This window comes from Aplysia californica, unplaced genomic scaffold (assembly GCF_000002075.1).
Source record: "Aplysia californica isolate F4 #8 unplaced genomic scaffold, AplCal3.0 scaffold00118, whole genome shotgun sequence".
In the NCBI taxonomy this organism is placed as follows: domain Eukaryota; kingdom Metazoa; phylum Mollusca; class Gastropoda; order Aplysiida; family Aplysiidae; genus Aplysia; species Aplysia californica.
In genome coordinates this window covers 724,783-748,589 of record NW_004797388.1, presented here as the reverse complement: position 1 = coordinate 748,589, position 23,807 = coordinate 724,783, and the positions used below count along the sequence as shown (strand labels likewise).

The window sequence follows — 23,807 nt, the reverse complement described above, 5'->3', positions numbered from 1 at the left end:
GTAGTAGTAGTAGTAGTAGTAGTAGTAGTAGTAGTAGTAGTAGTAGTAGTAGTTTTAGTAGTAGTAATAGTAGTAGTAGTAGTCGTAAGAGTATATCCGTATATATGATTGTAGTTTCGGTGTCAGTTTTTGAGTTGCAATGGTAAAACTTAGCATTTCTAATATAGATGTTTAATGTGCAGAAAAGAAAAGGAAAAAGAATACTAGAGGGGGTAGTCATCATCATCAATGCCTTTCACCACTAACAGCGTATAGGCCACATACACGCTCCTTCCATGTATCTCTGTCCTGGGCCATTCTTCTACATTTCTTATTCTTTCCTGCCCCTTAATTCTTAGGATACTCCTCATACATCTGTTGACACAAGTTTGGACTTTATTCTGTACTGTCTTCGTTGTCTTCCAAGTTTCGCAGCCGTAGTGGAGCACAGACTTGACATTGGTGTTAAAGAGTCGAATCTTGGTGCGCAGTGAAATGTTGCTTGCTTTTCAGACTTTTGATAATTGATTGAATGCTGACCTTGCCTTGGCGGTTTTTGCTTTTACAGCTGTCTCGGTTCCACCTTTTTCATTGATGGCAATTCCAAAGTAGGTAAAGGAGTCCACTTCTTCCAAGGGAGTGTCTTCCACTATCATAGCAGGGCTTGAAACTTTCCCCAGTCTCACTACATTCGACTTGCCCGGATGTATACGTAGGCTAACACTCCTTGATAGGCTGTTGAGCTCCTTGCTTTTTTTCTAGAATCCGAGCATGTGTGTGAGAGAGCAGTGCAAAGTCATCGGTGAAGTCCAAATCGTCCAGCTGCTGCCAAGGGATCCACTGTATTCCATTGCGCTTGCCTCTGGGGGTTTCTTTCATGGCCCAGTCAATTGCCAGTATGAAGAGAAAAGGTGAGAGCAAGCATCCTTGTCGCACTCTTGTCTGTACTTGGAATTGTTCTGAGAGTTGTCCTTCGTGGAAGACGTGGAAGTATGTTCCATCATAGGTGGCCTTCACAAGCTTGACGATTTCGTATGTCAGGTATTCCATAATGCCGCACGAGTCTCCACAGAGTTTCCCTGTCCACGCTGTCAAATGCCTTTTTATAATCAATGAAGTTGATCACGAGTGGTGAATTGCATTCAAGCATTGGCTTAACAATGATGCGCAGAGTAGCTATATGGTCCGCACACGATCGGTTTTTGCGGAATCCTGCCTGGTTTCCACGGAGGTTCTCGTCTGTTGCCAGCTTGATTCTCTCCAGGAGTATTCTGTTAAAGACTTCCCCAGGTATGGACAGGAGTGTTATGCCTCTATAGATGTTACAGTTGCCGAGGTCTCCCTTCTTTGGCAGCTTTATTACACGGCTTTCCTTCCAGTCTGATAGTATTTCCTCTTCTTACCAAACGTTTTAGAATAGAGCATAGACAATTTCCACGGTCCACTGATGTATCTTTATCTGCCTTAAGGGCTTCAGGGGATTGTTGGGACCAGCTGCCATGTGGGACTTAAGTGATGTTATGGCTGCAGCAATAAATTTCTTCTCTCGAATGTGGTTCCGTAACTATTGAGAGGTCATTTCTGGCTGGAAGAAATTCTGGTTGGTTTTCTGTTCACTAGTTGATCAAAGTGTTCTCTCCATGGGTTAATTTGCTTGAAGATAGTCTTTCCCTCTTTGTCTTTCACTGGTAAGTGGGCTTGCCGAACCTACCTGAAAGAGTTTTTGTTGTCTGGTGTACAATCCGCAAGTCTCCGTCTGTTTCTGCTTTCTCTGCCTTTTCGGCTAGGACATTCGGGTAGGTCTTCTTGTCCTTTTTGATGGATTTCTTTACTTCCCGGTTTACTTCGGTGTACTCTTGTTGTGCAGCGAGTTTCTCAGTTTGGATGCGTTTGTTGTTGACTTTAGCCTTCAGCTCTCTTCTTCCTTTGACTTTGTCTAAAGAGTCCTGTGAAATCCATTTATTCCTGGAGTTGACTTTGGGTCCTAGGGTTCTCTGGCAAGTTGCATTTATTGCCTCTTTTTTCTTGTCCCAGTGTTCGTTTATTTCACATCAATCCAGATCTTGAAGGACTTGAAATCTGTTTTTCAGTTCCAGCTTGAATTCATTCTTTTTTACTTGGTCTTTCAGAAGGCTCACTTCATACTTTTGACGACTTCCAGTTGTGACTTGTGCATAACCTTTTAGTTTCAGGTCAACATTCCAAGGATCAAATGGTGGTCCGATGCGACGTCTGCTCCTCGTAAGACTCGGACGTCCGCCATTAACGTTGAAAGTGTAAACTTTCGGGAAATACAAAAAAAAAGGTAAATCTGGTTTTCCGTTGTTCCATCCTCGGAGACCCAAGTGACCTTATACATCCTTTTATGAGGGAAGATTGTTCTTCCAAAGTTTTTGAATGCACGGAAGTTCTGGAATCGTTCCCCGTTATTTTTTGCCTCTCCTAATCCATGTTTGCCCATGACTTTCTCACAGTGACGAGTGTCTGATCCTACCTTTGCTTTTAGGTCTACCATGACAATGGTGATGTCCTTACCTGGACGTTTGTCGATCACACTCTGCAGGCGGTTGTAGAAGTCATCTTTATTCTCCTTTTCTGCATCATTGGTTGGGGCATACACTTGTATGCTTTTCCTGTTTATGACCTCCTTCCTGCCATCTCTTTCCTTGAGTTCTTTCTTACTTTCAAATGAGACCATAATTATCCTTGGACCGTCCGCTTCCCAGCCCGGGAATGTCTTTTAAAAAATGTTTTGGATATGATCATCCCCTCTTCTTCCCTGTGTGGTCCTTCGCTGTCATTTCCTGAATAAATGACAAGCTCGCCCTCTTTAATTCGCTTTTATCAAGACTGATTCAAGTGGGCGTCTCTGATTCCCTGTATGTGTAGTTGGTATCGGTGCATCTCTTGTTGGAGGACCTGTGCAGTTTTTCCAGCCTTATAAAGGGTCCTAACGTTCCACGATCCAATCCGAAAGAGGGGGGGGGGTAGTGTGTTCAGATTATGTTGGTCATTATCAGGCTGATGCAAATGGGTTATATTATTACAGATCTAGTACTATAATGTGTAACTTCTCTGGTCTGGTAGGTGTGTTCTTAGTCAATTAAAAAAATTAATTTTAAACGTCGGCTTTGAGCCAACTCGCGTATTCTGTCCTGACAAATGTGTAAAGCAGTTTTAAAAATAAAGTGGGTAACTTTTTTTTCACAGACGCTGTATCTTCATGTTTTTATAGTTTTTAAAGGGGTGCCCTGATAACTTTTCTGGTATCACTTGAACAACAGAGCAGAGGGCCATGTTTCGAATCCCGACTGAGCGTTCTTGACATTTCAAGGCTCTCAACCCTTTAGACTCGGTCATACCGAGAGACAAATGTTAAATTCGGAGGTTCCGCCTCTTGAGAAAACTAACATTAGAATAAGGGTTCAATAATTATAACGTGACAACACCCCCCCCCCCCCCAACTAAATAAATAAACCAACAAAAACAAAACAACAAACAAACAACAAAGCCCCCCCCCTCCCCCACCAGAAGAAAAAAACACAAACACCCCAACCAAAAACTGAAGATTTCGCACCTCAGGAGAAACAGGCCCTAAATGAAAAACAAAACAAAGGACGGTCTCCATATTTCGTGAAAAAAAGCCCAAGCATTTGCAAGAAGAGACACGCATTAAAATTAAACCCTGTTGTTATTTAAAATATGTAGTTTCGTGTACTTGAACATGAGTAGAGATTTTTTTATAAAGTGTTTTTAGCCCTCCATCGACATAATTTAGATCATTCAGGCGGCGAGTTTTGACCCTGTCTCTCAGCGCCAACCCAGGTTGGAAGGATACAACATCCCTACAGACAGACCGAGACACTCGATAAAAATTCTTTTTACACAAGCATCGAACTCAAGTCTTTCTAATGCGTGATGACAGCACGCCTGACCACTACACCACAGGCGGCGTTGTAATTCTTTACTGTCTAAGGAATAGATATCTAATTCAATATGAGGAAAACAACAACAACAACAACAACAACAACAACAGCAGCAACGACAACAACAACAACAACAACAACAACAACAACAACAACAGACAGACGAAACAAAAAATCCCTGATTTTCCTTTCTTTCAGATTCTTAAAAATTTATTTATTCATTTTATTCTATAATTGCATTTTGGTAGGCTCAGGATCTGCGGTCTTGTAAACATCTTCTCCTGCAGATAGAACGATATAGATCTACTAACTTTTAAAAAATCGGACTTGTGCTTTGTAATAATAGCACCAAGGATATTAAAAATATGCAATTCAAAACGTTTGTGTTAACCTCTTAACTACAGTATCCTCGCTTGTGTTCTCGGAAACTGGTTCTCTGCTCATTTGTTTACTGGTTCAGAGGGGAAGCTAACTCAAACGTTATTATACCTATACAGTCCTATTTTCTTAAATAAGGAGAAAGATTTTATCTTCTTCCTTTTCAGGTGTCAGGTCTGGAGTGGATATTGACGATCATGGTACCTCTTTCCTTCTTGTTGTCAGTCTTCGTAAGATCTTGATCAGCACAGTTTTTCTCTTTGTGTCATTCGTTTCAAAGTTGTTCAGGCCATCTGTGTATGATGTTCTTTGTCTTCCTCTGCCTTTCGTTCCGTTTATCTTTCCACATAGAAGCAGATTCTTAAGTCCATTAGATCTATTTATGTGACCAAAGAATCTCAATTGTCATTTTCTAATGGTTCTGATTATGGATCTTTCACATCCTACCATTTGGAGCATTTCTCTAATTATTTTCCCCGCTGTCCATAAATAATAATAATAATAATAATAATAATAATAATAATAATAATAATAATAATAATAATTATTATAATAAATAAAAATTGTTTAATGATTGATAGCATTTAGATTCTATGCCGCGCATTTCCATTTTCTAAAAAAAAAAATGCTCGATATGCATTACATTCAAAGAGATATCATATTTAAAAATACCTGGACAGCAGGACTGGGCGCCGAACAAAATATTTTGTTTATATTTCGTAAATGTTTAATAACATTTTTATGAGAAAGTTAGTCACGCAGTGAGCCATGCAATGCGTGCACTAAAAAAGTAGAATACAATAAAAACTCATTAAGGACTACAACAATAAAACTGAAACTTGAATGGCGAGAAAGAAACGTTCGTTTTCTATAGACAGGATTTCTACCCCTCCCCCTCCCCTCTCTCTCTCTCTCTCTCTCTCTCTCTCTCTCTCTCTCTCTCTCTCTCTCTCTCTCTCTCTCTCTCTCTCTCTCTCTCTCTCTTTTTCTCTCTCTTTCTCTCTCTTTTTGTCTCTCTCTTTCTCTCTCTCTCTTTCTCTCTCTCCCCCCTTCTCTCTCTCTTTCTCTCTCTCTTCTCCCTTTCTCTCCGTCCCCCCTCTCTCTCTGTTCCTCCTCCCAATCTCACTCGCAATTTCTTCAGTCTCACCGCAAGGCATGTTCCAGAAAAAGTAACAGTTCAACGTTATGATTAATTTTATATGGGGACCAAAGAAGGAAAAGTGACCCTCGCCGCATGTTCTGTACTTTTGTGTTTGGGTTCTAAGAATCTGTTGTCAGTAGCTGACACCGCTATTGCACTGTTGTAATCTCCGTTGAATGAACTTTTGATATCCTCTGTACAAACGCTGATGGATACGTCTCTGCAATGGAGGGGTTTTAAAGTTTGACCATTCCTCTTGCAGGCATTGTCCACGACAAGGCAAAGGAGACAAAGGCGCAAGCTGCAGCAATGAGAAACATGTACATCCACCCTAGTGTGGCCACGAGGTAGGGCACGATGGCCGGCAGGAGTATAGATACAGGAATAGAGGCCGTGAAGACGAGAGCGACGTTTGTGCTGTAGTAGGCCGGCCCGTACATCTCTCGCACGGAGTAGTGGAACTGGGTGTACACCGTGGTCACGCTCGAGAACGCGCACACCACCCAGAGCACGTACATTGGCGGGTATATGTACAGGCTCACCATCATTAGGTTGATGAAGATCGCCGAGAGGCCGCCAGTTAGAAGAAGGCCTGCCCTGGAGCCCATCCTATCCACAAAAATCCCGTTAAAAGGTCGCGTAATCATCATCGAAAAGAGACCCAAAACACCAGTGATGGTAAGCAGGGCGTCGTTGTGAAGGTAGCTTTCCCCAAATTCTTTGAACAGGCTTGAGTGAATGAACATGGTGATACTCAAGAGGAAATGAAGAATCCATAAGACCCAGAAGGATTGAGTCCTCAGTACTTCATTCGGGGAAAGCCCGTAAGTAGAAGCATTTGACTTATGACAGCCATTTCCTGTGGGTTCTGAGTCCTTCCTTTGTCCGTGTTGCAGCACTGGCGTTTTACTTTCGTTCTGGGGTTGTGGAACTCTTCTGCTGACCCCTGACCTCTCGTCGCTCCCACGTTGTATTGTCGAGGGCTGGGAGTGACAGCCATTTTTTCTTTCCAGTGTCCCATATTCGGGTTTGTCCCTTGCTCTTTTATTGCAATTCGTCAATTCTGAATCAGATTGGGAAAGGGTGTCTTCCTCTTCCCCATTTGCAATGTGGAGTGTTTCTTTTTCTTCTTTTCCTTCTACTCCACCTTCATTCACCGATTCCGCGGGCTTTATTCGTTGAGAAATATATAACAGCGCTAGACCACCATAGAGAATGAAACTGCCGAAGGCACCCAACATTATGAAGAAGTAGGGCACTCGCTCCACGATGGCTGGGTTGGTGAAGTACCTCATCCCCCCGTCGCTCGCGTCACTCGGCTCGTTGTGCGGATTCACAACCAGGAACGACAACCCTGTAATGACGAGGGCACCGAGACTACTCCCGGAAGCCATAACGCCCTTAGATAACGCTGAGTGAGTGCCAATGCCACTGTCGCATATTTTCCAGCTTAAATTATATAAACATCCAGCGCAGAATCCTTGCAGAGCACCAAATGTCACCAGCAGAGCAATCGGATTTACAATGGTATAGAAACTTATAAACGCACCAGTAACTTTCAATGTAACAAACAAGGCCACAGCACGAAAGTTGCCAATGGATCTGCCCACAAAGCTTGAGGTGAGCATTCCAAGAGGCACCAGTACCCTGTACGTGGTGAGGATCCACAACGAGTCTATGTAGATGTCCGACTGATGAGCGTGGTAGTAGGTGTAGAGGTAGATCAGGATGTTTCCGAAGTAGGAGGAGGCGCTGATAGGCATTATAAACGCCATACAGCTGACTACCAGAGTTTTCGCTTTCAGCGACTGGGAGCTCCGAAGGGCTTCCCTCGCCCCAGCAAACAGGGGGCGTGGCTTGGACACTGTGAATGACAACATTAAAACATATTCTATATCAAATAATTATATTTTATTGATCCTCTTGGGGAACTTTGGTTAATAATGGAGTAAAATATATTATACACGCCTAAATACAATACGTGGTTAGAACAGAAAACGTGTTTGTGTAGATATGCACAAAATTTCAAGTCTGTAAAAAGAAAATTATGGTTGATTTTAAAGAAGAGATAAACTTACTTCTGAGACAGACCTCGTGCATTAGTACATAGATACACAGATATAAACATACTGAAACACACAGACATGCAACAAACACACAGACCATTGCTGGTCGTCGTTGTCAAGGGCCCTGGATTTTTTTAAGCAAGGGTTATAATGTCTCGCTCAAGGACACATCCCTGTGACCACCCACCTAAGCGCTGTGTCACCGACGTATGTTTGAAATTTATTGTGAGCCTGAACTCACTAAACACTCGGTCACTGTAAGTTGATTATTCTTAATATTTTCGTGAAGGAAGAAATGTTCTCTCTTTTGCCCAACAGCACACACACTATTAGTCAAGAAATCGCGAGACGTCGTTTTACAGGATACCTCGACCTCGATACAGTAAACGACGGACCTTCGACATAGAAGGCGAAATAATCTTTCGGCACTTTTCTATTCCACAACATCGTCTTGGCCAAATATTCACTATTTGCTTAGTGCCGCACTTCGGCAAAAACAGTTGGCCTGCGGTTTCGTCGTTGAGAGGAGAACAATGAAAATAAGAGAAGCACAGCTCAAGATAAGATTGTGCTGCTTTAGGTCAGCAGGCTTCCTTGTCTGCAACTCACTGAAAGGACCGTTGGCCAACTGTTTTATCGGAGTGAGGCACTGGGCTTACTGTAATGTGGTGGTTGGTGGGCGCCACTTGTTAGTCCTACTTCATTCCTTTCGTTCTGTCATTCTTGTCTGTTTTCTTTTTCCCTTGCACGAACTGACTGTTAACTTTTTGAGGACACGCGTTCATACCATATGACATTGCCTGAAGATAAGATGTTTTTGGGCATAACCTCGATGTCATAACAGATTTTTTCAATTCTGTTTCCTTTATCGAAAACCTGAAACGGTAAGCAACAACTAGCATAATTTGAAATATATGCAGCTTCGTAGTACTGGTCTTTGTAAAATGCTTTGAAATATTTTGCTGCCCTGCAGATCGGACTTATGTGTCCGCTTCGTTCTTAGCGCGTTAATTAGGGGCTCTCGTGGCCAAGAGGTTAATGTGTTCGCCTCTTGGTCAATGGTCCCGGGTTCGAATCTGGATAGCGACGGAACATTTTCTTATCTGAAATGTTCTCCTTTCACATATTTTCCTGCTCTCTAACAATGTTCTGTTGTCTGCTTTCGTCTCCTCTTTCTGCCCTCACCCCTTCACCTCCTTTGCCCTCTCCTCAGGGCTCCCGACTCTTTCTGCAACCTTTTTACTGCCTCTCATTGGCTTCTTCTCACTGCTGTCTTTCAGTCACACCCCTGATCTTATGGTAGATAAAATCCACACCTAGCCTTCTCGGATTAGGGCGAAAAATCTCGGAAGTCTCGGATGCAAGTTGAACCCGTTTAAGATCCCTGGGTGGTCCAGAATTGATAAGAGTAGGCTTCGGCCGCCATCAGGACAAAATTCAGAATGTCCTACAAACTGAAAATGTTTAATGTGTCCCGCGCGCTCACACATGACCGTATGCTGTTGCGTGCGCCGTAAAACACGTCGATCTACCCCCCCCCCCCAAAAAAAAAAGAGAAAAAAAAAAGAAAAAGAGCGTGCTTGTTTTAATATCAAACTCAGTAGGACATATGTGGTGTACATTTCAACAACTTTTAAGTCTAAATGTCATTCAAAAATACATACAGAGACCTGGTTGTATACAAACTATGCATTACGTTCCATTTAAAGAGTTATTAACAATATAACAATAGATTTAACTTACTGCTTCTCGAGATCGTTGTTCTGAAATCACTTTTGGAAACTCCTTATCAGCGGCACATGAACGTCAGTAAAGCATGCACTTCCAGCATTGAGTGTGAAGACGGCTGATTCTGTCTTGGTTTTTTTTTTATATGTTGATTTGTTTAATTTCTTAAATTTAAATAAAGGCTAAGAATATAACTTTCTCTAGAGCTTGAAATAGATCCCAGAAGGGCCACGTTTCAGCTCAGCGACTTAGCAGCAATTAATGTCTCCTCGCAACATAGCTTGGAGCCAGAGTGTGCAACAGTGCAAGTCGAGACACCTGCTCAGAGAGCTCACTTGATTAAAATATTGTGCGGTATTTTTCTAGGATAAAAGGCTTACAAATTTTCTTTGAAAAAAATACAATTCCGATTAAAAGTCAATGCCCCGCCCAGCTTCGTCTGGCGCTTCCTTGTAACAATGAGCCTACTGTCTACTGCTTGTCACCAGTGCTAATTTCTATTATTGGAACAAACAAGGGGAAAGGTGATACGCGAAGAGCTGCAAGGTTTGAATAACAATGACTTGTGCTTTTTTAAATGTCTGAACAACGGAATGACTGACACAAAGCGAGCCTGAAAGGCATAGCGCAATGTAGTAAAAGGAACGTTTTTAAAAAGCATTATAATTACGGCGGTCTTTAAATTTTAAACAAAACATTCTGCCGACAGGTTTTAAATGTAGGTATTTTTACGCCTCGATCCACACAATTTAAGTAATTAAGGAGGAAAAATTCCCACCCTGCTTGTCAGGGCCAACCAAGTCTGAGAGGCATACAACATCCAACTCTGCAGAAAGACCTGGATACTCCATTAAAGAAAAGTTTTCTCCACTTGGGAATAAACTCAGGTTTCCTTCATGCAGTAGCGAAGTGCTTATAAAACCTGGCTGCTACATCAGAGGTGCTGGTCTGCTTAATCTACATGTTTTTGGATACTGGATAGAAAAAGCATAACGAACACTCACGTACATGTGAAGCTATCTCTGTTCTCTTGAGGCTGAGCTCACCACGAAGATCTCTCTCTCTCTCTCTCTCTCTCTCTCTCTCTCTCTCTCTCTCTCTCTCTTCCTCTCTCTCTCTTCCTCTTTCTCTCTCTAAGAATATTTGCCATTAGACGATATGATGTGGAAAGGCTGAATGCATGTACGGAAAAGAAAGTCTCCCTTTTTTTCTCCGATATCTCAAAAAACATCATTTACAATCATCATCAAGTGACAGACGTAGGCGATCATGGTCCTCCGTTCATTCCTTTGCTCGGATAGCCTGCTCTAAAACAAAACTACATTATCTTGATTATTCCCCGTCACCCATCTGTTCGGGCTCTTCAGGTTGGTTGCTCAGGGTCTCTACCCCTGCCTCGTTTGCCTTCCCTTTTGCTAGTGAGAGCTAGATGCATGCTCAAGGCCTTCATTATACTTTATACCTCTTCAAGTGTCTCAGAAACTGCATTTATTGTCTTTTACTGATTGGATACATCAGCGAGCGACCTACGCGGGCTTCTTCAAATACAATGTACTACATAATTTGATTTCTTTGCATTCTCCTGGATAGCACAAATAACAGTGTCTTAAGAAACCAGGTTCCTGTCCCCCCACCAGGGCAATGCTACTGACCGAAGTACTGAAGTTGTCTCTTTAGGCCATCTCCCCACCCTCCAAAAAAGGGGGGTGTTGGATATTAACATGTTCTTAAGCACAGTAGATTTGTAAACAGGCTGATTTATCAATGTCATGCTCATACTGTGCTGGAACAACATAGGGAGAACTGATGCTTTTTCGTTCCTCATCCTTACTACCGTCATTTCCCTCTACTTATTTTGCATGTTTGTCACTCTCTTGTGAACTGCTATATCTGGGATGCCTTGGTAGTCGAACGAAGCAGACTTTGTGCTGTTGAGGCTAGAGAAGTGAGCAGAATAAGCCTGATTCCACGTTTGGACTTCTCTGTTGACATCCACCCCTTGGTACTCATAATGACCTTTTGCAGTTGCGAGCGCCGTAAAATCTTACTAAAACAAAGCGATTAATCTTGCGACGTTTGGGTGTGATATTGTACAGTACTTCCACACCTGTCTCACCGCTTTTCCTTGCGTGATGTTCTGCAGAAAGTTGGATCTTCGACTTTGTCCATGCTGACTATTTAACACAATTTTATATTTATTGCAGTTTCTGAATCTGTAGTAACAGTAACGATTGCAATGGCTTGTGCTAAAGAACTATTTTGCCAAAATTGTAATTCCATTTCTGAATGTTGAAAAAACTCAAGAAAAATACGTAGATCTATATATATAGTGTAGGCACATTTATTAAAAGAATTAAAACGTTTCATGTCTCCTGTAAAATATAGCTTTCTGGGCTTAGAACATTTTAACAGCTTGGTGGCGATTACCTCTCACACTACCAGACGACAGCATCCATCAATAAAAACTCACCTCTACAAAGATTTGAACTTGAATGCCTGCATTGAAGTGAAGAGTACTATCAACTGAGGCAATAATATAGCAGTCTTCGAAGGGAAAAAAACCGAAACAAACAACATTTTAATTAGACCCATGATAAGGTGCACGAATTCGAACTTTTATAAAGTATAGATTAGAGAGGATCAATACTTCAATCCCCGACATAATGACACCGGGCTGAGAAGTAAGAAAAGGGAAGGACGACAGTGATCAGTGACATTCTGATTCGAACCTGAACTCTCTGTAGTATAGCTGGTCGAATTCAGCGCCAAATACACCACGACAGTCGGTCATAAAAATCCTTCTTTCCACTATTAGAGTTTTCCACGGCTTTGTACTTGAATTTTTAATAAAAACGAATAAATTAATTTACGACAACAATCAATTCACGACCATTTTTGCCATGAAATTAGCGTTTCCACAATAACTTTGGCTAAATATGCAAACTACACGGAATATTCATGATTGTGCGTTTTACAACAGGTGCAACAACCAGGGACGCCAGACTGTCAAGTCATGGCTCTAAATGTGTGTCATCTTGGGGGGATTCAGGCTCGTGTCAAAATAATGAAATCGAAATACGTAACAAAGAATTGTCCGCATGTTGATCTTTTTTTAAATTTCTTTTTCTTTTTCGTTCTTTTTGGGTCAGCACATTTTAAGTGCAATGATGCGTTTTTGTGACAAATTTGCAGAAACTCAAAGAGCGAATTTCATGATGGTACCAATTATAACGTAATGGGCAAAAATTGACGTGTGCCCGATTCCATCGTGTCATGACACAAATAAGGTTTACCTTGCTTCTCTTTCGTGGACATTATATCTACGAGAATGCCGCTGTTTTTTGGTGTCAAATATTATCTACATGACTTCTTTTGTGTGTAAAAAAAAATTAAAATGTTGACTCCCCATTCTTAATACTACGTTAGAAGTGTCTCTCTCTCTTTCTTCCTCCTTCTCTCTCTCTCTCTCTCTGTCTCTCGCTCTCTCTGTCTGTCTCTCGCTCTCTCTGTCTGTCTCTCGCTCTCTCTGTCTGTCTCTCTCTCTGTCTGTCTCTCGCTCTCTCATGACATCACGGTGGCCCAAACATGTCCACACTGAGAGTGAAGACCCTGAATGTACGCACATGTAGTACTATAGGTTAAGTAAGTTCCTTATGGAGTGCTCAAGTTTACTTTTACCCTTTTGTGGTTGGGGCTTGTCGTTTTACTTTTACCAGACACAATGTAGACCTTTACGAAGGGACGATCTTATAGAATACATGTATCCAGACTTTGGAGAGACCCCCAAAAAAATATTTCAAAGGTGTTAATTTGAAAAATTTATTCTTCTCCATCGTTGATCCCAACTAAATTCTTCTTTTTCTACAGTTCATTGGTCTTTACTCAAAGATGAAAATAATTACATTTTAAAAACGTAATTCACCGCTTTACAGCTGAAATTTTACCGTGATTTTTAAAAACTTCAATCATTCTGACTTTATGAAGTCAAACAAAGCCGTTCTGTGAACTAATGCGAAAACAACCAACTCGTTCATACAATACGGCCTTATTCAGACTGCAATTCAACGACAATCAAAAACTTTTCAAACAAAATGTTTACAAAGAATTTTACTTATAAAATGGAATGGCTTTTTTACAAATAAGGAAGTGTTAGAAAGAGCTGGAATTGAAGACATCAACAGATCTTAAAAGGAGAAGATGGAGGTACATGTAGGACATGTTCTAAAAATGGCGAAGACAAGAAGGCCCTCCTATCAGACATAGTATTGGAGACTAGCTGGAAAAAGAAAAAGAGGAAGGCCAACTGGAAGCTACAGGGGCACAACAAAGGATGAGGCAAACGCCCAGGGTCTGGATGTGCTGAGACTGGAGAATGTCGCTCGGGACAAGCAAGCGTGGGGTGGACTGCTCTTCATCTTATGTACCTGCTGGAGTAGGGAGAGAGCAAGTCAGTAAGTAAGTCTTCAGACTGAAACTGAAGGACGAGCACCCGGCTCTCAAGTGTCAAGTCACAAAGCGCGGAAAGAAGGAATATTCCAGAACCGACGAGAAATACTTTTAGTTTAGTTTTAGTAGAGGTTTTACGGTGCTCGCAACTGCATAATAAGGTCATATGAGCGCCAGAAGATTAGAGATGTTACAAGAGAGTAACAAACATAAAAAAGAAGTAGGGGAGATAAGGATGATAGATGTTTGATAGGAAAGAAGAAACAAACCACACCAGAGCACCCGCCAACCACCCACAGAGAAATACTTAAACTAGTAACTTTTTAGGACACAGGCTTCTGTCCCTGCCTGTCAGGGCCAATCCGGGCTGAGAGGGATACATGTACAACATTCCTGCAGAAAGACTGAAATGCTCCAAAAAAATCCCCGTCTCTTTTGGGAATCGAACTCGAGTCTCCTGCCTGTAGTTGCATTTGGCAGCAAAGGGCCTAGTCGCTACACCTCTGATCGCCTTTTATCTCGAAACTGCTGTGACTTAAAAAAGCAGTTTTTTCAGCTTACGACAGTGATAAAACAACTTCCTGATGCAGGCATCCAACCCCGAACTGTGGCAGAAGCCTAATCATTACCAGACAGACTGTTGCTTACTTTTTGTTCCAGTAAGAGTTTTACGGCCCTTACAACACAATTAGGTCATGTAAGCGTGAAAAATTAGTTGTTACAAGAGAGTAACAAACATAAAAATAGGAGAGAAAAGGATGATAGATGTTTGATAGAAAAGAAGGAGACCACACCAGACCACCACCCAGACTCTATCTCATGATTCACTGTATAAGCTTTTGCCAGAGAACATCACCACATACACTAATGTGACTTTGATGATACAGGCTCTGGTAGGCTGGAAAGTACTACCGGTACTAGTGCTAGTGACATGTCTGACCTCTTGCTGGGCCAACAAAGTCCCGAGTTACAAAAACAAAGTCATTATGACTTAAGTGACAGTCATCGAAAATTAATGAGAGTGTGCCAAAAGAAAGGTACCAAAAGTTGCCACAGAGCATTTTGAGCTACAGGCTGATGATGACAAAAATCCCTTTTTTGACCAAAATGTTTTCCATAAAAAAATGATAGCTCCACCATTTTTTAACAATGTGTAAAAAGGGTTTTCATTGATTTGACTTGTAAATATTTTGTTTTAAATAATTTTGAGACTGACATTTTTTAAAGATACAATGAAAACTGCTTTTAGAAGGTGTTAAAATCTATTCTCAAAATTAGATTTTTATACCCTACCTCACAAAATGTGCAGTATCTCAAAAACTACTTGAAACATCTCAAAAATTAAAAAACCACTGTGTTCAGCATTGAATTTCCTATAAGGTGCAACCTTAACTCAAAACGGTCAAAATCCGACTTTTGGTACTTTTCTTTGGGCACACACTTTGTATGTGTTCAGGTAACTTATACTTGAGTCAAGAAAATCAAACACTTCGTATGTGTTCAGCTAACTTATACTTGAGTCAAGAAAATCAAACACTTTGTATGAGTTCAGCTAACTTATACTTGAGTCAAGAAAATCAAACACTTTGTATGTGTTCAGCTAACTTATACTTGAGTCAAGAAAATCAAACAATTTGTATGTGTTCAGCTAACTTATACATGAGTCAAGAAAATCAAACACTTTGTATGTGTTCAGCTAACTTATAGCCTACTTGAGTCAAGAAAATCAAACAATTTGTATGTGTTCAGCTAACTTATACATGAGTCAAGAAAATCAAACACTTTGTATGTGTTCAGCTAACTTATACTTGAGTCAAGAAAATCAAACAATTTGTATGTGTTCAGCTAACTTATACTTGAGTCAAGAAAATCAAACACTTTGTACCAGGTACAGCGACAGAACCAAGCCAGAAAGAATCCACGATGACACAATCACTTTATTTCATTTGCTCTGAGAAAACATGAGATGTTCAAAACAAAACTACCAACATGTAAAAAACCAGTGTACTTGGAACAATAATCCTTGTGTTTCTAGAGGTTCTGAGCTGCTCATTTGTTCTAAAAAATCTTGCCCTATGGCAATTGCATTCACTCCACTTTATAATTTGAGGTTCTTGCTCCTTGTGATAAATTCAAAAATTTTGCTCCCTACATTTCCATTTATGTCAAAGACATGTTAACCCCAAAAATTTGAAAACTGGCAACAAATTAGTTAACAGATCTGTTTTTTCACACACCACCTCTTGAACTCCCTTTCATTCCTTTTTATTTTTAAAGAATTAAAATCATGAAAAACTCGCATGGAAAAAAAGATAAAAATATTATTACAAGTCATACTTTGAACAATGTAGAGAAAAAAAAAAGAGACATTGAATGACTTGCAGTCTATAAGATATGCCTAAATGACAATCTATTGAAGTCATTGAAACAAGATTCCAGAGCACATTTGCAGGTGTACAGACCCAAATAAACCATATCTCAGACACAGTCATCGGCAACACAACATATACCAATGTGTTCATACATCAAGATAAAGACATTAAAATACAGCTTACATGCCTTGAAACATTAAAGGATGGAATTCCCCCAAAATGATTCGAACATTCAAATTCCATTTCTTCCATTACACACATTTCTGCAGCAAAGCTGGATTTAACAAAAGATAGCACAGGTAAAAAAACAGAAAAAAATGTCTATGCAAAGTACCACCAGGGCCCCATGTTTAATGTTCCAGGCAGGGCATTCTGAACTTTTCAAGTTTATCGAGAATTGCTTACCCATGCAACAAAATGAGAGTACTACTAACAGTAGTAACAGGCTTCAGACAGAATGCATTAGGACCTCTCCTCACCAAAGAGTTGAATCTGATTGCTTGCACAGTAATCTAATGTCTTGTCCGCTGAGGATAAGAGCAGCTTTTGAAAAGGAAATTCCTGGCAACATAAGTTCAAAACTCACTGTCCATAAGAACCAGAAATGCCAGCAAGTCCTTCAACTTTTGTCAAAACTCGTTCTACAGTCTGCCTTTGGTAGATCCCTGGAGATCAGTTTCGCCTCAACTAAAATAAAAATCGACAAACAATCAACTGTACAACATAAGAACATAATTCAAACAAAAAGTCTGAGAAACTGTTTTGTCGGATACAAATCCCAAAACTAGCTACTCGAGCCGCGTTTCTGTGCAAAATCCCCCAGTTCCTGGCTCAGCAACAACATTCCAACAGCATGGTGTAGCTAACTGAAGCTAAGGCTGAACGGAACTGTCCATACTCAAAGTCATTGAAACAAGATTCCAGAGCACATTCACCTTCTGAAATCCACTGTAAAGGTGTGCACCTTGTAGGAACTGCAGATCAATGACTTCCTTTGAAGAATCTTAGGCAGACGCAAGGGGAACAGCAGATGATAGACTACGGGAGAAAAACTGGTGATGTCACATTATCCGGCTAACTGTAAATTTTTAGATTTAGAAACTTCATTTTTTTCTTTCATGTGTAGAATAAGGCTTTGTGTTCTACTGTTGGAATATCACTTTAGCAGTTATTTTAGAGAGGTTTCATCTTTTTAAGTCATCACTATACTACATAACGGGGATTTGAAAAAAAAACCAGGTTTTGACACCAGCAGTTCTTTTAATCTGTAGTCTTTCAATGACTGTCGGCACAGCCAATAACAGACGCTCAACCAAAAAGCACATTCCATTAGCTTGCGTTGCACAAATGGAGGACCAAAGTTCCCAATAGCACACCAGAATCCAATGATCACACTAGAACAAATTGCAGTAAGCTTGCTTAGAACAAAAAAATTAAATACAAGACATTTCATCTCTTCGATAAAAAGAATGAACGAATGCCTCTTTCCCAAACAAACAAGGAATTGACTGAATTTTGAAATGTTTTCTTACTGCGCCCTTCTTCGTACTTTTAGAATTGGCAGTGCCATTTTCCTACAAAAGTCAACATTGCCATTTTACCTTTCAGTCTGCCTAAAAAGCAATTTCACTAAAGTGGAAACCATATATAACAGGCCCTGTAATAACAGGGAATTTTTAAATCCCCTTTTATTTCCTACTCTTTGTCTCTATTAAAATTATCGACAGGGCCTCATCGTAGTCCAATCGGTTATAGCAGGGACAAATGCTGTTAACAATGGGGTGGGGGGGGACCAGCAAGTCCATGCCAGCCACGCCACTGCAAGTGCAAGCACACGCAGCGGGTGAAGTGAGAGAGGGCTGCGGTGTGCTGCAGACTTCGATCTAGCCCTAAGCCTAGCTACACGAAAGCCCAATGAGTCATGCGCAGGGTACTTGTAGCAAGAGAAACTACCCATGAAAAAATACAGCTGGATTAGTCCACAAATGCTCACTTCACTTGCATTTCTGATTTAACACGGACCTGATATAACAGGACTTTTGTTCTGGTCCCACCATCCCTGTCATATCAGGTTTCCACTGTACTCATTCAGAACCTGAACAAGAATCTTAATCATTCAATTCAATATCTTGCAATATTGTTTTCCACCCAAAATATTCTACTTCTGGTGACATTTGTGCTAAAAAACACATACCAGAGTTTCTGTAATAAATCTAAAAATTTTGAAGGAAAGAGGCCATTACAATTGTTTTTTTGCTTTTTTTTTGTTTCCAGTTTGTTAACATCCTTGTTGAAAACTTTATTGCAATAACAATTTGGGCAGAGAAAAGAACCACGGCTGTCCAACAGGCGAGGCTTTCAGTCAGCCATCTTGGCCAGGGTCTGTATAGGCATGATAAGGATGTTGGAATTGGAATCTGCTTCTTGACTGTCACATTTAAACACGCCTTCATTCCCATCCATGCTGATCAGTGAACCTGTGGCATCACGTTCCTCGCCTGCTATCACTTTGGCCTGAGGACAAAAAACATTTAATATAAGACCTATTCATTAAATAAAAAATGTTCTTATATTCTAAAGTCTTCATAGTTCTGGTTCCCTCTTTCCTTCAAAACAACAGCTTGCCTCTCTACCCGCTCTTTCTTCAACTTGAACCTCACTGTAGCTCTGCTTCATGACAATACTCCACACTTATGTTTTGTGTTGTGTACATGTTTGTGGGTGTGTGTTTGTGGAAAGGTGGCAGGAAGGGTAGAGAAAGCAATAATCCCTCAGAACCAGAACAGTAGACTCTCAAGTAGAAGAGGAATAAAGGCAATCCCCCCCCCCCTCCCCAGAAGCACAGGTATTTTCCTGACCACCCAAGAACAAACATGAGCTCTCCTTAAACTGAGGTGAAAAAAGACACAAGAACTAAGGAATATCCATATATCAATGAACACAGGTACAGCTGAGTACTGGGTTCACCCCTCCAAGCCATCATATTAAAAAAAAAGAAGATATTTGAAAGATGTGTTTGTATTGTATTCAGGACTCGGTCAGCAAAATAAATAAATCATTTCTTGAGCTCAATAGTGCAAATAAACCACATTTTTCAAAACATAACTTCTTGCTTATGTATCACACTCTTGCTCCGCTTTAATGTGACATAGCTTTCCTTTTTTACACATTTCTTACCACAAAAAGGATCCCCCATTCATCCCACGTCCTCCGGGCACAAGGATTCTACAAATGTATGTTCTTTGAGGGTTTTTTTGGCCAATTTTGTATTTTGTGTACTGCTCAATCAATAGGATAGCTATCTTTATTTTGTTTATGTACCTGGCTATAAGTGCACTGTTTTGTACAAAATAGTTATCCCGCTTGCGCTCGGTATTCTCAGTCATCCAGCCCACTTTGACAAATTTGGTGACCCTTAGGTTAAAAACCTTTCAGTTGTGAGTGTTTGAGTGCTTGACCCTATCTGTAGGTTGTATTTCACTATCATATCCATACCACCACTTTCCAAAGAGGAAATTTACTTGTTCATCCGATCCATACACTTTGCATAGCAGTCTGTCAAAATAATTTTTTGAGAAATACTGAAAGTTCTAGAGAGATCTCTGCACTAAAAGTATTCTAAAAGGTGAAGAATACAACACCAGGGGAACAAACAAAATGACCAGAGTGTGTACGGATAGGGTTAATCATCTGACTGCACTGTATGCTTCCCAGAAAGCCGAGAACATTTCTGAATGTTCTGGGGTCTGCGGGGTAACAATATAGACTTTAAAGCGCACAGAGCATGCTGTCAAGTAGGGGTACGCACTATACAAACGCCATTTATTATAATTATTACTAAGTATCCCCCCACCCCCCCGGAGGTGGAGGGTCCTCTGAGCTGGGTACTGACCTTGTCTCCCTTCTCCGGCGGCACAGGCTCCAGGTGCTCGCATGGAATGTTCTCCATCTTGTCCTCATCCATAAGATACACCACGCACATTCCACCCTGAGAAATGGAAATAAAACAGCCCAGTGTTAAAAAGAAAGTGTAGGAGTAGGGGTTCAACAACGCTAATAGCACTGTTAGGCAGGGTATTTAAGGAGTAGTACATCTGAATCTAACGTCCGACTCTGACAGTATCCAGCCAAATAGGTTGAGAACCTTGAAAAATCCACAAAAATGGCTTGAATTCAAGAACGCCATGTCTGGGATTCTAACCAGGGCTATCCGTTTGTGGCCCAGCATGATGCCAACTGAGCTCACGAAGCGCTCTAAAAGTCTTCAAAATGTTGCCTCAATATATCCAAAAAAGTTGGAATATCTGCAACAATGCATGTGTGCTTTCATCTATTGAGAACATGCAAACCATTTCAGTGTCCTCAGTCTTAAAGAACAGGCTGCAAAACAGACCTGCACTGTTACTTGTTCTTAAGAACGGAAGAAGCTCTCTCTCTCTCTTTCACACACACACACACACACATACACACACATACGCATCCACACACACATACGCATCCACACACATGCGAGTTCACAAACATACACGTGAGCTCACAAACACGCACAAAAGCAGGCAGGCAAACACATACACTTCATTGGAAAATTAAGGTAGCGACATATTTGTTCTTTTAAGAGTTTACAGTTTGACAATATCCTTTCAAAAAATGTTCTGCAATAACAATTTGGGTAAGAAAAAAAAAATGCAAAAAAAAGTTCTTAATAGGTGATGATACCATTAGGTTGATCAGTATATTGCTTCTGCCTCTTTATTGGAATTTCCCCCCACCCCCCCTACTATGATGTAACAGCTGTTGTCTTTAAAAAACCGTTTTTCATTTTCCATTTGGCAAAGTGGTCCTTTCCCACAGCTGTTACTGTTCCACTGTCAAGGCTGTTAATTCTTTTCAAACTATGCCCATCTCATGACAGATCCATTTTATGAGAAACAATTCATTTGCCCCAAAAAAGCAGTTTTTTGGCCTTATTAAAAAATTTTTAAAATGAAAATGTTTTATGCTCCCATTTACACTATTTAGAAAGCGGGCTTCACCCAGCCTGTCAGAGCCAACTGGGCTGAGAGGGATACAAATCATCAAGATAAATGCCAAGATACTCCACCAAAATTCCCCACACGACAATCAAATCCAGGTTTTCAGTGTGCGATGGAGAGGCAGCACAGACACAAGTGGAAAGGGCAGTGTACATTATTGGTGTCAGAGAGTAGGGGGGAAAAAATATAGAAGTTAACACATGACTAATGCTTCAGTAACAATTCTCATAGGGTCTTCATTGATTTGACTTTTAAATATTTTACTTTGAATTATTTTGAGGGTAGGGTATAAAAAAAATTTATGAAAACTGTAGTCAAAATCTATTGTTGAAGCCCGTTTTCTCTTCCCTGTTGTGTTTTATCACTGAATTCAAATCATAATACTGATGTCAACTGAAAGCCAAATTGGAAATGAATTTTCCGTTAATAAATACATTTTAAAAAACGTGTTTTTTTCAAGTTTGCATGTGTTTTCAAGTTTGTTAAACTTAAAAGCTCATTTTCTCAAAATAATATCATTATACCCTTCCTCGCAAAATGCACAATATCTCAAAAACTACTTGAGATCTCTAAAAAAAACCCCACTTTGTTCAGCATTGAATTTCCTATACATGGTGTCACTTTTTACCTGATCCTGTTACTTTTAGTTAGCGTGACTCAACAGTCCGCCGGAGCTCCACGCCCGGGGTCATGTACTTAAAGAGCCCTGAAGCAACTTTGCCGGCGTCGGTTACAAAGTTCACATTTGTGTCTAAGTTTGAAATTATATAACTTCTTTCCCACCCCACACAGCAAACTATTACACTGATGTACTAAAAGCTCAATGTCTTGAGATTTATTCTGCGTTAGAATGGTTAATTTCTGTGGCTTAGTTTTTGTCCTAGACAAGTGTTTGTAGAATACAAAAATTTGTCCTATTTTAATTACAAACTTATGAATGAACGATTGTTTATTTAAAAATGGCACGACAGACCTATCCAAAAACTGTGTTAAACTAACTATGAATATCATGTCTTTTACCATGAAAAATCTTAAATCTGCGCACGAAGTAATAGTCAAGTTATAAGAGAAGAAAGATGCACATCTGTATTTTTTAAGAAAACAAACTCAGCGTTAGCTCTTATTTCACCATTAAACAAATTCGACTTTTGGTACCTTTCTTCAGGCACACACACAAATATCCATAAGTGCATTAACTCTTAACAATTCTTGGGTTTTGGCCAGTTTTTTTAAGGGAAGAAGGAGGGTATCAAAAAAATTCCTATGAAAGTCAGTACAATAAGAGTTATTAATCAATGGAAAGGCTAGTGGGTAGACTGATCAGAGACAATAATTATGTGTGAATGATGATTTACCTTTGTGACCTACTTACAGTGAATTAAAATTTTTTTTTGAAATGTAATTTTTCCCCTTCTTTTCTATACTTAACATAGAGGGAAAAAATAAAATTGTTTCCAGTGAAAAGGATTTTATTTCTAATTTCTATCAAGGAACAATCAATTCTACAAAATAGGGCTGTACCCCGGTAGCAAACACGCTCGTGCTCGTAAGTGCCTAGTTCAAGTCACAAGCCTCAAATCACTAGGTCAAATCATCAAATCAAATCACCAGCATGATACGTTGAGTCTAGCCTAAGCTTCAAGTACCCACACCAACTTGCAATCCGCGAAACCACTCGTGTCTGACCCCCTCTTCCTTCCCCTCCCTGCTTGCAATCCGCGAAACCACAGCGCCATCGCTGGAAGTGTGAGGGTTTTTTAGGGCTTGTCAGCGTGCGGCACGCGGGCAGAAGTATCGCGCGCTCAGTAAACAAGAGTTTGTGACGTCACGACACAAATCAGTAAGCCCGTCCGCCGTCCACGAGTAGCAACTCTGGTAGCGGGCAAAGCTCAAGCCTGCTCGCAAGCCTCTGGCACGAGCCGTCCGTTGCTCTCAAGCCTTCGATTAATCGAGTAGACTCCAACCCTACTACAAAACATACAAAAAATTTGAGTAACTTTACGCCAATTGGTAAGGATGACAGGCATATTGGTGCCTTGACTTGCTGGTTCAATTTTGAAATGCCAGCAAATAATCACATTACATAAAAATTATTACAAATTTCTTTAGGCTGTTAACAGCCGCATTTCACCTCAAAGTAATGGATATTGGATGGTTATTATTTTGACAAAAATCACAGATTTCACTCAATGCATTTGCACACCTGACCTACTACGGTTGAAATTTCCAAAAATAGAAACATAGAGCATTTAATTAATATTGCTAGAAAAGCCTCCCTTTGGCTCCCGTACCTCTATTTAATGGCATGGACTCCTCTGTCCTCTGGGGCCATAATTATAACTTGTATAGGTGAATTCTTCATTTTTGTTTTTGATTAAAAGAAAAACAAAAATCAAGATGGTGCACAAATAGGAGTGATTTGGGCAACACTCATTTAAGTATTAGATATTTAAAAAAATCCAAAACTTAATATCTACCCAATAAAAACTTACAGAGATATCCTTGATAACTCCCATCTGACAAATGAGCCTGGCATCGTTGTGAGTTTCCTTAACCTTCACCACAATATCTGTTGTGTGCCAGTCTGTCAGGCCTTGGTCCATGGCTTTAGGTAAGAGAGAAAGAAGAGGCACAGATGTACTATGAATAAACACACTTATTTTGGTGACACTGTTGACAAATCTATAGCGTTAGTTAAATAAAAGACACGACAGAGAACCTTCATTTTGATGGAGACT

General features: G+C 40.3%; 2 protein-coding genes across 2 annotated transcripts in view; both read right to left on the bottom strand.

Moving 5' to 3' along the window:
• Window positions 1-5,660: 5,660 nt before the first annotated feature.
• On the bottom strand, window positions 5,661-12,533 carry LOC101849685. Its single transcript, XM_005095995.1, has 2 exons — window positions 12,512-12,533; window positions 5,661-7,288 (listed from the first exon to the last, which is right to left on the bottom strand). Exons 1-2 carry the CDS (start codon window positions 12,531-12,533, stop codon window positions 5,661-5,663), a joined length of 1,650 nt encoding a protein of 549 aa, XP_005096052.1.
• A 3,050-nt stretch (window positions 12,534-15,583) lies between these two features.
• The window catches only part of LOC101864680 (transcription elongation factor SPT5), a 37,697-nt gene continuing 29,473 nt past the window's right edge, over window positions 15,584-23,807 (bottom strand). The window contains exons 23-25 of the mRNA XM_005095975.3: window positions 23,562-23,674; window positions 19,929-20,024; window positions 15,584-18,550 (exon numbers count right to left, since the gene is read on the bottom strand). Of these exons, the coding sequence (XP_005096032.1) occupies window positions 18,395-18,550; window positions 19,929-20,024; window positions 23,562-23,674 (365 nt within the window). The 3' untranslated portion in view covers window positions 15,584-18,394. The remainder of the gene's footprint in view (window positions 18,551-19,928; window positions 20,025-23,561; window positions 23,675-23,807) is intronic.